The sequence below is a fragment of the Dermacentor silvarum genome, chromosome 5 (assembly GCF_013339745.2).
Source record: "Dermacentor silvarum isolate Dsil-2018 chromosome 5, BIME_Dsil_1.4, whole genome shotgun sequence".
Taxonomy (NCBI): Eukaryota; Metazoa; Arthropoda; class Arachnida; order Ixodida; family Ixodidae; genus Dermacentor; species Dermacentor silvarum.
Window position 1 is genome coordinate 39,002,612 of NC_051158.1, and position 16,270 is coordinate 39,018,881.

Consider the following 16,270-nt stretch of genomic DNA (forward strand, 5'->3'; position numbering starts at 1 on the left):
GACGAGTACAGCTCGGGTTAGCGCCTAAAGGGGTAAGCACAGAGGTGCTGAAGAGAGTGTTACCTATGCGAGAAGGAGGTTCTGTTTAGTCCAGACAGTCTCGTCAGTGACCAATGCCAATAAAGGGACCTGCTTCTACACAAGTACGCAAACCTAAGCTGCCGAGTAAGACTAATTCACAAAGTGAGAGGCCTCAATTCATTAGAGGTCTTTGTTGCTTACTCAAGCGTGCCACCTTGGCAGACGGAAGTGTGACTTTGACAGCAATCGTGCATCGACTCAGCCAAACATGGCAGCCACAAACTTAACAGGTCACAAGTCTAAAGACATAACTTTGGATCTGTAGTGCTGGGGGAACATAAGTAATGAAAAAAATTACAGTAGTTGATCTGCTTCATAGTAATAAGCAGAAACAAAAGTGAACGTGCCTTCACAGAACCGCTCGCGCGCGAGCTCAGAGGCCGCAAGGGGCTACCGAGCGACGCACGCAAAAACACAGTAAAGCCCTGAGTTGACGGAAACCGTTTACTGAAACCGTCGGCACCAGCACTGCACAAACGCCCGCACGGAGGGGAGCCAAAGGGGTCCCGCACCAGGGCGAAAATACAATAACAGGCGCCTATAGCACGTCGCGGCGAGAGCACAGGCTCAAGCTGGGACACGCTGCCAGGAAAAGTCCCGGCGGCTATGCTACTTGCTCTGGCGATAACCAATGGGTCAACTCGCGAGAGCACGGGCAATATCCTTCGGCTTAGGCTTTCGGCAAGTGCGGCTCGGCGAGGTACGACCTCGCGCGAGCACTAATGGCACCGCTCGTCGGCTTAGCGTCGGGAAAGGATCAGCACAAAGTACGCGCTCCCCGCACGGGCAAAGGCACCGTGCGCGAGCTCCAGTCCTAGTCACAAAGGTGTCGGCGGACGAGAGGAAAGCATGAACGTACCGTGCGCTGGTCCCGGAGAGAAGTCCACGCTTCCCCGCCCTCACCGCAAACCGCCGCGTGCGCAGTGCCACCGCGGGAACCGGTTAGGCGGCGCGGGCGGAGAAGGAGGCCAGCGGGGAACGATGGCGAGGGATGGCAGAGCAGGCGAAGCGCGCGCAATCATGCCGGCGCAACCCTCAATCCCCACACGGTCCACCGCAGCGAAAGGCGCACGATTTGCGGGATGGCGACCGTGTTGCATGTTTGCTTCGCGTGCGACGTCCTGTTGGCGAGCGGCATTGAAACGTGCCAGGCATCTCAACGCGCTGGCTTGCCCGCGAGAAATTGATAAGGGTGTTCTAAGCCGCGTGCTTGCGTCCGTGGCGTAATGGTTTCAATGTCGGGCTTCTGTACTAGAGGTCCTGGGTTCGAATCCTGCTGTGGGATACTTTTAATATTGTTTACTTTATTATTTATTACACAGTACTTCATTGAAAATGAGTTTACAAAGTCACACTTGGTTCTTTATTTTATGGCAACACCATGTTGGAGCATCTGCTGCGCTGTGACTACCGAAGCACTCCCTGTCAGTGCTCGTTAGTGTCATGATGTAGTACCTCGCTTCACCACTTCTAGACGGCATCCGTTACATTCGTTGCAGGAAGTCATTCGTGAAACCTGACATAAAACACTTTCATGTTAAAAAATAAAGACGCAATGCAAAGTGCACCTTTAGGATGCCTTTATTGATACCAGTGCGCCCAAATTTTCATCTTCCTAAAGCTTAACGCAAGTTTTAACGCATACCGAATACAAACTTCAAAGAAAAGAGCGGGAATGAAAAAAATGCCTCCTTTAGGACACAACATACAAGTCACGATACTGGTAATTAAAAAGAGAAAACCAACAAATGGAAATCACACCTCCTACAAATTAAGGCTACCAGGTACTAGTGCAAATTGCATGACTTACGGGCAGCGATGTCAGCTTGTTTCGAGACAGGTTGAGGCTGCGGATGTTCTTCCATACATCTGCGAGGAGACGCCACAAAAAATGGTTGCCTTGCTGTTTCTTTATTTCAGATATTTTTCATGCTCCAACAAAATTCAATGTAACAAGGTTCTAAATTGTATTCATGCAAATGTAATAAGCAAGAATACTTAAACATAATGAGGCTCTATGTTAATATTCATGCAGTAGCATAAGCACAAAATCATAAGCACTACAACGTTGAGTCAACCATTAGCCATACTCTGGCTATTCTAAAATTTCAGGTGGCTCCGCCGCCTTATAAGTGTTCTTATTATCACAAGTTTGCAGTAGCACAGGTTTCAGCTGTGCTGCATCTTCAGCCCAACTGAATATGCAATGTAGAAAACAATCGCAGCCCCACTCGCAATTTGCATGAAACAAGGGCAGCGTGCAGTGATTTGTTCTCGTTATTTGATGGCCCATCTCCATGCTGATAGTTTCCGAAAAATAATCTGCAAAGTACAGATAAATGTTTTGTAACTGAGAATGTGCTTGAATTCATACAGCGCTTGAAGCAGGAAGGCAGAAGTGTAAGATATTAGGAGGAAACCGGACATTGGGGCAAACACACACGACAGATGACAACAACGAGCGCACACATGATCTGATTCAATTGTGTTGAAGCAGCAGCGTGTGAGGACAATGGACATGAGAACGTTACAAATGCTCTCGTACGTGTTGTTAACATTCCCATATTTCCTGAATGCCGCCAAATGCTACAAGCGCTGATTTTTTACATTCTTGTGGCTGTTATCCTAGACGCACTGCTTCGACATACCTAACTAAAGAGTCTGTCAATCAGTGCCAATTCTGTTGGATTCTGCTTAATGACAGAAAGAAATTGCATGTTGGAAAAGCTAGTGCGTTATGCTAAATACACATCTATGCATTTTTCTATACTGAAAATTAAGTAAAATAAATCCTGCGTGGCAGCGTGGGTAACCTCGTTTAACAGTCCTCGCTCTAGCTCGCTGTGAGAAACACGTACCTCCAATGACGGGAGACACCTCTGTGATGGCATTGTCGCTCAGGTTGAGCCGCCGAAGCGTCGGCAATGTGTAGAGGACGTCGGGAATCCTCGGCAGCGCATTTTGGGAGAAGTCCACGTCTGGGCAGACGATACCACAAAGTGGGTATTGTTCAAAACAACAGAAGGGACATCAACGTCAAAGTACAGCTGCCCTATGACACAAGCTAGCCAGTGTGAGAAGGGCAGATATCTCAAGCATTCAATCATTAAAACGTCAACTTGAAGGTACAGAAGAACTTTGTCAACATGCTCCTGTTCTATTGCATTCAAGCTCAGAGAATTAACCACCCCAGTCAATTAGTAGTAAGAAAAACCTCTAGTAAGAAAAAAGTAAATGCTATTTGGAAATTATGAATACAAATCAAATATTTCTGCTTCAAAGTGATGTATTAAAGTTTCAAGTTTACCTTCTTTGGATATTTGATTACGGGTGAATGTGTAGGACTGCAGGGATTTATGGAGCCTGTGTGCCCCGTATAGAAGGACCTACACATAGGGCCTACAGGGAACAGTGGCTCCCTGTAGGCCTACAGCGGGCACTGCCTTTGGTGACACAGATGCTGATACAGACGCTGACAACACAGGCATGGGCGTCCGGAAAAGGGGGCAGGGGGGGGGCAGTACTTTTGGTGCTAACCTATTTAACTACCCCCCCCCCCCCCCTGCAAAATGTTCTGTGGACGCCCTTGAGCACAGGTGCAAGTCATAAACTCAGGAGAGCCTCCGAACCGGTTCACAACTCCGATCAATGCAAGCTCTACCGAATGTTGACCTTAACAAAGAGGAGAAATGTTGGCGGCTCACCAGAAAGCACGGCTGATGAATCGAGAGAGACGGGCGTGTTGATGACCGTCCGCTGTGTGTTGCGCATGTGGAGTACTTGCAGCGACGTCAGCGCTGGTAGCTGCCTGCATTTGCCAACAGTGAGGCAAGAGTCAATGGGAGTGGCCAGGACACCAACCAAGATCGGCTTTTCTAGAATAGGAAAGAAAGACTCACAGGCGGCCTCATTAATGCGAAGCTGTACAGCGGGGTTTACGTCTGACACAGTGGTTCAGATGAGAAGTAATGATCTACGCTTGCAGCTGAAATTCTCTTTAACTCTCTCCAAACTGAATGAGTTGAGCTTGCCCATAGTTTCCAAGCAGCCGGAATAGATTTGAGGGCGATCACATTAGGCTTAACCAAGCTGGGTTAAACTGTCCCAATGTTGACTTCATCAGAAGACTGAGCCACTATCAACACAAAATAGGGCTAGTTGACCAATTCGTTTTGAGCGAATGTGATCAACTTAATATTTTTCCAGACTGCAATGCTTCTAACTCCCAGACTCAGGGTGAGCAGAGCTCATTGATGCTAACTCAAGTGCCTAGGTTCTAATGAAGTGCACTGGCATGGGAGCAAGCTTTTAGTTGTTAAACAGCATGCACATGATTGAAGAGTGGTTCTCTTATTCCATTCTAAGAGGATGAAAGAACTGGGGCAGCCTACAGGAGCACTACAGCAAATCCAACTCTCAATTAAACTCTTGCAACCATTCTCAGCGTGACGTTCTGAAGCAAATGTTTATCACAATTTAATTTTATTTATTTTTATTTCATTTCAGGTCTGATCTGACCAGACAGACTAAAAGCCATAGATGCTTGATAAGGCCTCTTGCAGCCTCAGTTCGCAACAAGTGCAATATGAAAACTAACAAATAATCAAAAAACAAAACCTTACGCATTATACAATATCGATGTTAACGAACATTTCTTCACAAAATCTGACAACGGAGACTCACGCTTTAGTACCGTATTTACTCACATAATGCTCGCACTTCTTCCCGGGGAAAACTTATGCGAAGTTGGGGGGTGCGAAAACTATGTGGGGAAAATTTTCACGGGGAAATCATTAGAATTGATTCTGAGTTTTGATGGCCAATGTGGGGGGATATCCAGCTTAAAAAAGAGTAGGAAGGAACTGCCTAGTGTGCACTTGGTCCCATTAACGTGCAATAACCTACGCAACATTGGGTTGGGCATGTAGGAGGACGGTGTGCACCAAGCCACCATCCTTCTTGGCTCACCCTCGCATGCTTTCCCTGGCACCCACAGGAAATGGCACACGAGGTGATATTGTATCGCACTTGGTCTTTATATTGAACTTAGCCTTCTTCCGGCATCGGTCGTTGCTCACTGATCGATGAAAGGTAACTTTTCCAATGCGAGTCCAGTGACGGTTTTGGTTTTGACACGCTGTACTATACAACTGATCGGGTGCTATACCTAAAGGGGCTCTCCCGTAGTTTGGACTCCATTTAATTCAAATAAATGTCCAGTCCCCTCGGAATTAGAATCAACCAGATTCTACTGTACTGGCGTTCATTGCAAATGAAAACCTTCATTGTTTTTTTTTGTTTCTTCTAAAACCTTTTATTTCCTTTACCCCTCTCCCCAGCACAGGGTAGCCAGCCGGTATTTACACTGGCTAACCTCCTTGTCTTTCTTTCCCTTTCTTTCTCTCTCTCTTTCTCTCACTATCCGCCTGACACAGGTTATCGACAGTGTAGCTTTAAGAGTACGAAGGTTAAGGCTGCAATGTTTTAATGAACAGCTCTTCACCAAATTGGCATCTCAAATAAGTGAAGATAAGGTGGCATTTAAGATGAAATGGCACTGTAGTTCCTGCCCGCTTGGGAAATCACGCGCATACCTTAACTGGTAGTGGCCGAGGGGGTTGTCGTTCAGCACTAGGGTTTGCAGACTGACCAGGCGCCGCATCTGAGGTGGCAGAGTCTCTGCAATGCATCAGGATTTTGGAAACAAGAAATCGTTTTTGAAATGGCATCCTTCATAAAGAATTATAGGAGTGCAATTGTTTATCAAATGCATGATCTAGAGCTACTGCAGCTCTACTTTATGATATCTAGCTATATACTGAAAGGGATAAAGCAAACACACAAGTAAAGAAATAGTATATCACCACTAAACACATTGTGTTAAAACCTACCAGCAGATTCAATCACAGCAGTGGCGTGGTGAAAACTTTGTTGCTATCAGTACAGTGCATATATGTACAGTGCTCAGTGATAGAAACACGATACTAGGGCTGCATGGCGGCCGGAGCTTTTTGCGCCACCCGTGAGCGATCATTGAGGGGCTGAATGCAGTCGCAATGCATCACAAAGGTTCTCGCTTTCATGTGATACAAAAATGCGTCAGTTCTCAGTCTCGAGCGCTCACCGGTGGCGCAAAACGTGTTGGCAGTCACCCCCCCCCCGAGTATCGCGTTTCAATCTCCGAGCACTGTACAACACCTAAAGGCACGACAGTGAATGCATACTGAAGAATATATGCACTCGTGTGTAAATCTGGTTGTTCAGACAACTCACCAAGCTGGTTGCCGCTCAGGTCGAGATGAATCAAGTCGACTAGGCTGACGAAGAGCTGGTGTGGGATTGTCTCGATTCTGTTGGGCAACGAAAAACAAGAGAGCCCCCACAAGAGGTGCACGTCGTTTCAGAAACTTGGACCGAGTATTACATTTCTCTTTTCCAACAATAAACCGCCTCTCAGCATCAACCCAATCAAACCACACATTTATTCACAAGTTATACGTATTGCCACTCATCAGACTACATCACACTGGCATTGTGGAGACAGCACACTGACAGACGCATGCATGAACACCGAAAGAGGCAAACACAAGCGCCGATTATGTCACACTGCTAGATAGACCCCTCAGAGCATTACTAAACAAATGCAACGAAGGCCTGGATTTATCCCAACCCAGTACTGTCCATGCAATCCCTTACTCTTGTCAATGTCAGCCAGGAATGACACCTGCAAATGAATAGATTTTTGACTTGCAAATCTCTAGTTCACCAGCATTTTCTTATCGCTTAGTGCTTCTTTCGCAATGCCACTTTTTTCTTGGACCTAATGTGAATCTGCAGTGGATATTCTGAATCAATAAGTACCTGTTGTATGCGAGGTTGAGCACGAGCAGGCCCCGGGCGTGCTCCAGGTTGGTGGGGATTTCCCGCAGGTCATTGTAGCTCAGGTCCTGGGATCAAGTCAGTAAAACATGTTATCTCCCGTCGTCTTACACAAACATACCAATGCTACCTGGCAGAAGAACAGTACACACTTATGCAATATATTACTGCAGGCTTTTTAAAATTAAAAGTCAGTGCCACAGCTGGTCTTTAAGTGAACTACACTCTGTGCAAGGGTATCGATATTTTTGTTAACTGCAGCTTCCCAGACTAAGATACAAGAGGCAGTATAAGAGTGTAAAGCCGGGCTAGCTGGTTTGCATTCAACATGGCAGACAGCGCAGACATGTGTGGACTCCGGAGTTTTACAAGCTATAATCCCGATATGACGATGAGGCAGGTCGTAGTGGGGGACTCTGGATTAATTTTGACTACCTGGGGTTCTATAACATGCACCCAATGCACAATACACGAGCATTTTTGCATTTTGCACCCATCGAAATGCAGCTGCCTCACCCGGGAATCGAACCCGCGACCTTGTGCTTAGCAACGAGCACTAACCCACCACGACGGTTGTGTGGATATATGTGACGTGACATGTCTCTGGCATTATTGTCTTTTATTTCACATGGTTGTGACTAACAAAAAATCCAGCCCCTCAGATTCCCTTAACTTCTTCTTGGTCATTTCAAGGTGCAAGAGTACTACATGCCTCTCTTTTGCCGCATCATCTGCACTGACCCTTAATGGTAGAGGTAAATTCATCTTGCCACAATACTCGATAAATAAGGAATGGCCGTTTCTTCATGAGGAATGTAGCAGACAACGGACAGAAGGGACATATTGAGAAGCAGTTATTCATTATCTGCCTAGCAATGCTTTGGGATGATGTTACTTGCAGCCACTAACACGCTACCACTACCGTTGGCATTAGCGGAATGTGCATTTGTCCTGTTTGTCTTTTCCAACTCTTCGTCCATGCCTGGTTGTTGCGAGGGGGCAGTTTATCACTTCAATATTTTATGGGCCCCATTAAGAGGAATACAGTAGAATCTCGTTAATTTGAACGAAATGAGGGAACTGAAATTTATTAGAATAAAGCGGAGTTCGAACTAAGGAGACCCCCTTTAAATACAGCGCCCGATCAATTGTGCGGTACAGTGTGCCAGAACACAAACAGTCACTCAGCTCGCATTGAAAACGTCTTCTTTTTCCTCCATCACAGTGCGACGACATGTGCCGGAGGAAACCTAGGTTCTGTATAAATTCTTTTATTATTTAATTATCCTGCCGCTTTTGGAGTTTGAACTTGTGGAAGTTTTTTTTCCCTTCAAATACTTAGGAGATGCCGGGTACCAATACAGCAGTTCGAATTATCTGTTAATTTGAATTAATAGATTTCGAATTATCAGGATTTCACTGTACTACATACAGTGTATTAACAACAGAAATAAGAACGCCGAGACCGAGGCACTTCGAATTGTGTGTCCATGGCAAAATATGTCCATATATCTCAAGCGCTGTGGCAAGGCGTTGTTTCTGACCGCCACTAATGTTACACCAGCTGCCTTTTTCAAGTGAAATGCATCGCTGCCAGACAACCTGCGCTTAGGTTTCAGTGGGACTTTCTGCATAAAGTAGGGAAACACCTTTCGCGTGAACAATCTCTTCAGTTGGCCCACCCCAATCGGCTTGTGCCACCCATGCACTCACGGCCATGACATGGAGTAGGCATTTTGCAAGGTGGTGTTGGCACAATGGCATGATCTTAAAACTCCGCACCCATCTGCCCCCTTGCCTTTCTATTTTCCTTAGCTGGAGGACAAGGGAATGCCTCGACGTCAGGGCTCGCAAGGTCTGTCTCAAACTTAAACATTAATTCACACCCCTAACTCTGGCGTTTCTTACCACAACAAAGAGGTCTTCGAGGTCGAACACGTCGGGCGGTATGCCCGAGTTCTTGAGACGGTTGTGGCGGCAGTTGAGGGATCGCAGGCATGGCAGCTGCGGGACCTCGCCGTGCAGCGTCACCAGATTGTTGCGCACCAGAGACAGCGTCTCCTGGGAAACAAAACAAGCAAAGTGTTATGGTAACGAATATGACGAAAGGAAGCTCTGTGTGTAAACACAACATATAGATGCAACTCGATAGGAGAAGTGAACTGTACAAGGGTTCTAAGCGGGGCTAGTTGGTTTTTGTTCCTTGTGGCGAAACAGTGCAGACGACAGGACCGGTGAAACAGCGCATTTGTGTTGTCTGTTTCACCCGTTCCATCGTCTGCGCTGATTCGCCATGATCAGTAGGAGAGTTTGCTGTTGGGCTAGTTGGTACATCTTAAGAGGAAAAACAAAATGAAATGGGACAACAAAGTCCCATTCTGCGGTCCCGTTTTTTGCGCTGTTTTCATTTGCAACTCAATGGATGCAACAATGCGTAGAGTAGCAAGCTCCTTTAGTTATCATGACGATGCGTATGCATGAATGACTGCCCAAACTGGACTTCGCTTGCCGGTCAATTTCAGTGCGGGCAAGCTGTGTTTGGGCACTCAGGCCACATTATTTTCCATGTAGACCATGTTATGCCTTTGACTTGGGTTACTTTTGTCATTCCACAGTGGATGTTTGTTTGCTTCTTTTCCTGAGTGTCTGGTGTCCAGCCAGTGTTACATCTGCATCAGCATGTTCTTGTGCAATCTATTTCAATGAAACCTATAGAAGCGATAAGATGAATGTCATGCTGTGTACTTGTTAGGCTTCACGGTCCCAGTCAGGCATCATAACACACCTCTTGGTTTCACGGGTGAGAGCAGAGATAATTGTAACTGTGTTTGTACCCATTGTGATAGTGCATGACTTTTGGAGTCGGCACCACTGCAAATTTAGCCTTTTGCCAATCCTCTATTTCTCAATAATTAGGCTGAACTGCCATCCTATTTCAATAACCATTTGTTCATTAATTCACTGTTCATGCGTTTCTTTTTTGTTCTAAAGCAAGCAAATAGACAAATGAATGAATGAATAAATAAATGAATAAATCATAATTTATTCTGTGGTTTGCAATTTTCCCAATGTCATGAACTCTCATTAATTATAATTGAAGTCTACCAGCGAATTGAAGGAAAGGTTTTCTAGGACAGTAAGTTTCATCTTTTAATATTTTCGTGAATATGAATGCTAAACCATGCATGAAATGTAACTCTTCTAATTGGGATATGAAAAAAAAAAAAAATTGGTGGAAAACAAACAAGACACTGGAAACTGCAATACTTTTTTCTGCATAGAATTATGGAGTGTAAAGCATTAACTTTCACTTCAGGCATATGCTTTTACATCAGGCATATTTTTCAACTCGCTCAATGGGTGCTTTAAAAGACACTAAACGCTTTAAAAGACATTCAATGGTTGTTGTCCTCACATTCCTGTAGTGAGCTCTTGCGAGGAGTCCACTTTCTGTAAACTTGACAAATTTCACTGAACAATTGAAAATTCTTAATCCGTTCTGCAGCTGTACAGTTTTGTGATTCTGATGATGCAAGAAATGTGGCGAAGCTAAATTTCTATGGACAGAATTGAAAGGCATCCAAAGGGGTTAAAATAGCAAATTTGAGGAACAACTTTTTTGAACAAGACTAAGCATATGCATGCGCCCGCTGGCTGATTACATACAAGTTTCTTGAGGCTCAGGCAGTTCGTCTGGGATCCAGTCGATCTTGGTCCTGTTTAGCCGCAGCCATCGCAAGCCAGTCATGTCACCGACTGCTTTGGGAAAGTAGTCCTCCTAGGCACAAAGCAGTAGAGCTGTTACTAAAGGGGAAATAACTGCGATTAATCTGCGATTACAATCAGTCGGTAGTGGTACATCTACTACCATACCACAAATCATTTGACAGTTCACCCTACTGAAAATTCAAAGTACTATTGTGCATCATTGAAACGTGGGCGGGAAAGTATAAAGTAGAGAACATATTGTGACTACTAACTCCAACAGTGTGATTAAGCACAACTAAGGCATTCACCTTAATAAATTCATGAGAATGCCTCATACAGCCTGCCGAACAAAAAGACATGGCCACTAACAGCCCTCAGATCCTCCCACATTTCAAACACACTTGGCGCTGAAAGCACTGAAAGAAACATTGCAGCAGCAAAGAGCAACTTGTTCAGCAGGGAAAGTTCAAGACAAACCTACTGGCTAGTGTCAATGTTAACAAACGGATAGTTAACGAATCATGTTACCAAATCAATGGAGGTATCTGCAATGACTCATTGCCTTCAGACTATGCTACAAGGAATAGTTTTATGCCAATCGTTTCACAAATAGCAATTACATTAGTATTTTTTAACAGCCCTAGCATTTTACCCTGTAAATACGCAAGAAACCGACGTGTATGTGCACTTGGAGGCAGGTGGTATCGGTAATCGTAGAACCTAACCTAACCTGCAGTAGTGCCATGCTAAAATACATTATTGGCCATCATTTTGCAGTAAAAGAGAAGAGTGGAATAAACACCATACTGCTCTCATATGTAGCTAATTCCAAATGGTCAGCATCAAAAAGATCGCATTAGTTTTTTTTTTTCTTTTGGCGAACGTTCGCTGATCAGAATTAAAATGCTTGACATTTATGCTTGTTACCACAGTGATATCGCTTCCATTGCAAGGAAACATGTTGGAATTTCTTTTGTATGCTACGGGAAATGCCAAAGAAGAAAAGAGATCTACATTACTCGGGTCCTTCTTCGTTTTCCTGTCTGATTTCGAAGAGAGCGATTCATACATTAGTCCACAAGAACCAACTGACACATATAAACCAATATAACAAAGATGTATTTTTATTGATTCACTGCAAGAGGCTCTACAGCTTAATGCTGCAAAAGGGAGCTAATCAGAAAGACGAAAGAATTACAATTTCCATCAGAACCACATATATAAACAAACTATTTAAGAAATGCTGGTTAACATAGAAACATCAAAGTGAGCCCTGTATTGCTGATTTCCCAAGTTACTCAGACACACATTTTTGAAGACGTTTTGAGAAATTTAATTTACCCATTTGAAGACTGTACTTCGTTTCATACATAGCGGGCAACACTACGGTAGGTGGACAGCATTATCTCGCTGCTTGTCTTTGTGACCAAAAGAACAGTGCAATGCGTCTCACAATTTGATGTAACACTTAGTCCCATATTTTATTGTATTAAAATATGATAACTATATGGAAGGAGTCACAGATGTGAACCCATTCACCACTGAACAAGCGGGGCGAGACGTTCTTGCAACCAGCAGCCACAGCCCACTGCTTGCACCACTGACCAAAACATAGCACAGTAAAAACCTTGCTATAACGAAGTTCAAGGGGGAAGCAAAGTTACTTTGTTATATCCCTTACTTTGTTACATTCATCACTGTCTGCATTGCAATTTAAATCTCAATGGAGATTTCAAGGGGATTTTCACTCACTTGTTATATTCATTATTTCACTATATCCAGTCTCACTATAACAAGGTTCGACTGTATGACGTACACTGGAAGCACGAAAGTGTACAAATAATCAGTGAGTCGGCGTAACCTTTCAGCCCACAAGTTGCAGATCTAATATGTGGTGCGATTATTTCATAGAAAGTACTGCCAATTACAAAAAGAACTTTAATGCGATATGCACAGAGTAATGCTTTATGAAAGCACTACTTGCGGAGTTTCCACAGCGTTGCCTGCCATGTATAAAATGTAGTATCGAACAAATATGTTTTGTTTCTTTTCTTTGAAGTTTTGAAGATGGATAAGCTAGAGTTAATGGGCTATGCAGTGAACTTGCAGCAAATGGTAAGCAATTAATACCGGTGTCACACGACCACTTTTGATCGCGATCACGGCCGATCCGGATCGAAATTCTTGACTGCAATTGGCTCCCTCGCGCAGCTTGCGCAAAGGAGCCAATCACGACCGATAAATTCGATCCGGATCGGGCTTGATCGAGATCAAAAGTGCGTTGTGTGACCCCCGTAATAGTTCTTCTGAGGCATTCGACATCAATAAAACAAGCACCACCACCAGAGTATGCATATATATATATATATTTTTTTTTTTTGCAGGAGAGAAAATATACGCATGTGTTGGGATGGTGTCGTGCTTACGTATTTATCATAGCTCCATGCTCGCAACTGAAATAAAATACAAAATGGGAAAACACAATAGTGCGGAACAGGTTTGGAATAAAGTTTCGCATTCCTGGCAAAAAGAAAGAAAAGGAAAGTACCACTGTACTTTTATGGATTTGCACTTCTAGTCATATGTTGCATAACCAATTTGGCAGTAAATTAGCATACAGAGCTGACACGCAACAAAAGGGTACCAGTGACAGCGATTTCGCGTAATGAACAAGCAAACACCCAATAAATAAAACAAAACAGAAAGCTTGACTACACAGAAGCAACAACTTTGTATTTGAAGCGTAATGAACAAGCAAAGTACCCAATCAATAAAACACTACATAAAGCGTGACTGCACAGAAAGAACAACTTAGTATTTGAATTTCTGTGCGCGACGATGCGAGCAAAAGAAAAGAAAAATGTCAGGAAGCCAATTAGATTACTAGAGTTTCCCGTGCCGGTAAACACTGTAGCTTTTCTTTTTGTTTTGTTTTGGTTTTTCGCAATGACTACTGTTTCGGAAACGTTTCACAGACACGACGTTTAGGAGGACATTGGAAGGCAGTCGATGGAAATCAATATTCAGCGCGATCGCTAGACTATTACACTGTATTTAAACCACAGATAGCGCGCTGCATTGAGCCTGCATTTAATTGCGATAGGCTTTTCTTTAACACTGTTCATAAGTATCAGTAACCATTCGACAAGCCAAGCCCTTGCCGCAACACTCTTGCGAGATCCCAGCAAGAGGATGCTAACAATGGTACCACTGCACACAACTTGTCAAGGCCTGTCACGTTTTAAAAGGCGTTTGTTTTGCACCCATCAATTCTTCCAGGCTTCCGTCACACGACGCGCGAAAATGCAAGCCCTGCAAAACAATAAAAATAAAAAGCCGCAAGCTAGACCAACGTGCAATGGGTCTCTGGGGATCATCTTGGGTTACACCTCCCGAGAGAAGGCGGGTTACCAAGGCGAGCAAGAACGGCTACGCGACAGGACAGCGCAACCGATCAGTAGGTTAGTGACTACTGTGTTAATTTCTTGCGTTCATACAAGCGAAATGTTCCGTACTTGGAAGTCATTTCGAGTAAAATCGATGCCCCGGACGAAGGGCAGCACGCCAGTAGCCGCCATCTTGGACTTTTTGATACTCGTGGCGCCACCTGAGCTGGAGCGAACGAAACTGAAAATAACGGCAAATACAGCACAAACGCAAGATCAACCTGGGTCAACGTGTGGTACCGTCAAAACAAAACGGGCCAACTAGCGCTCAGTTATGTAAGTTTGTTGTTATGTTATGTAAGCTTATGTTGTTGTCTAAGCTGAAATTCTAGGAATTAACTGCGATCGGACTAGGCTATCATCATCATCACCAGTGTCCACATCATCATCGGCCAGCACTGCATCGGCTCAAATCGCAAGCCAGGCGCATCCAACGCCGACGCTACGACCGTACCGACGCGCTTTGCTATCTGCCGGTGTTTGAACACGTCGACGGAAGAAAAGAAGGGAACTGTCTCGTGGCATAGCGTAGCCAGCGTTTGATTGTTTGCTCGTCGTAACCGCCGGTGAAACGAAGAAGCCATGGCATCCGCGACAATCTGGGACGTGGTGAAGCGGTTCTTGGACGAGTATTCGGCCACGACGCCCAAGAAGATGAAGATAATCGACTCGTACCTGGTCTACGTCATGCTCACGGGGATTGTGCAGTTCGTGTACTGTTGCATCGTGGGCACGTTCCCGTTCAACTCGTTCCTGTCCGGTTTCATCACCTGCGTGGCGTCGTTCGTGCTGGGCGTCTGCCTGCGGCTTCAGGCGAACCCCCAGAACAAGTCGCAGTTCTTCGGCATCAGCCCCGAAAGAGCGTACGCCGACTTCGTGTTCGCGCACATCATCCTGCACCTGGTCGTCATCAACTTCATCGGTTGACGAACTCTCTCTTCACGCTCCGTCGCGAGGAAGAACGGGCGTTCACGGGGGAAGAACTCTGTTTTGGAACGAAGTTTTGTTGTTGCGTTCACTGGGGCTCACGTTTTTTTTTTTTTTTTCCTTACCTGCTTTTATTTCCCATTTTTGTAATAAACAACTGGCGTCAGCAAACACCTGCGTTTTATTTGCGCGTGGAAGCTGTCCCTGCCCTGGAGATAATTTTCTGGCAATGTTTCTTACTGCAGGATTCTTAGCTATTAGGTGAAAAAAATTAGAAGGTTTAAGCTCTGACACGGCGACGTTGAAACTCGCAAGTTCCTTAATGGCCGAAGCGCGGAGAGAGAGAGAGAAAAAAAGCACGTTTACAGAAACAATATGTTTATTCAACCCAAAAACGTTTCAAACAAGCATTGGAAAAACAAATGACAGAGCTGTTAAATTAGGTTGAGAAAAAAAAAAAAAGATAACCCTGGGCTCATTACTCGAGCCTTTTGCTGCATTTACTCCTGTATTAAGAGATGCGCCTTAACTGGAAGTCTATGCGGTCACGGTAACACCTGACCACGCCGCAGGAAACGCAATGACACTTTATGTTCACGCCAGGCATCATCTAGATCAAATCAAGCATGGGCTTCAAGTTGATGCACATTATTAATACGGAGATTATGTACATAAGCTCCGGGTGACTGAAATGACCTGCTGCAGAAATAGGCTATGGCTTTAATTACTGTTTGAGTCCAACCTAACCCTTTAAGCGAGAAATTCAGAGCACGAAAAAATTTTCATTCACCACACGGCGATAGTAATAAAGGTGAAGCTTCAAACAAAAAGGACGTGTGTGTGTTCCACAACTATCTCAAATTCTTGTTCTGGCAGTAACGGTTGCATGGCGGCATCCAAGCCAATTAAGCTTACTGATGTGTTAAATTACAGAGCTGTTAAATTAGGTTGAGAAAAAAAAAAGATAACCCTGGGCACATTACTCGAGCCTTTTGCTGCCTTTACTCCTGTATTAAGAGATGCGCCTTAACTGGAAGTCTATGCGGTCAAGGTAAAACCTGACGTGAACACGCAAACACAAAAACACAAAAAGGACGTGTGTGTGTTCCACAACTATCTCAAATTCTTGTTCTGGCAGTAACGGTTGCATGGCGGCATCCAAGCCAATTAAGCTTACTGATGTGTTAAATTACAGAGCTGTTAAATTAGGTTGAGAAAAAAAAAGAACC

The 16,270-nt window shown here is 44.5% G+C and overlaps 3 protein-coding genes across 3 annotated transcripts in view; 1 reads left to right on the forward strand and 2 right to left on the reverse strand.

Moving 5' to 3' along the window:
- The window catches only part of LOC119453311 (protein flightless-1-like), an 89,493-nt gene extending 75,243 nt beyond the window's left edge, over nucleotides 1-14,250 (reverse strand). Inside the window, 10 exon segments of the mRNA XM_049667759.1 lie at nucleotides 1,892-1,950; nucleotides 2,940-3,059; nucleotides 3,786-3,889; nucleotides 5,676-5,760; nucleotides 6,355-6,431; nucleotides 6,943-7,028; nucleotides 8,869-9,021; nucleotides 10,627-10,644; nucleotides 10,646-10,738; nucleotides 14,184-14,250. Coding sequence (XP_049523716.1) covers nucleotides 1,892-1,950; nucleotides 2,940-3,059; nucleotides 3,786-3,889; nucleotides 5,676-5,760; nucleotides 6,355-6,431; nucleotides 6,943-7,028; nucleotides 8,869-9,021; nucleotides 10,627-10,644; nucleotides 10,646-10,738; nucleotides 14,184-14,246 — 858 coding nt within the window. The 5' untranslated portion in view covers nucleotides 14,247-14,250.
- LOC119453314 (zinc finger protein Xfin) overlaps nucleotides 1-16,270 on the reverse strand; it is a 40,827-nt gene that overhangs the window by 19,470 nt on the left and 5,087 nt on the right. The gene's annotated exons all lie outside the window — the stretch shown is intronic.
- On the forward strand, nucleotides 14,524-15,212 carry LOC119453312 (dolichyl-diphosphooligosaccharide--protein glycosyltransferase subunit dad1). Its single transcript, XM_037715352.2, has one exon. The coding sequence runs from the start codon at nucleotides 14,697-14,699 to the stop codon at nucleotides 15,039-15,041; it is 345 nt and encodes a 114-aa protein (XP_037571280.1). The 5' UTR covers nucleotides 14,524-14,696; the 3' UTR covers nucleotides 15,042-15,212.

Excerpts from the sequence above, each read along its gene's own strand:
- LOC119453312 (XM_037715352.2), top strand. The coding sequence starts at position 14,697 with ATGGCATCCGCGACAATCTGGGACGTGGTGAAGCGGTTCTTGGACGAG.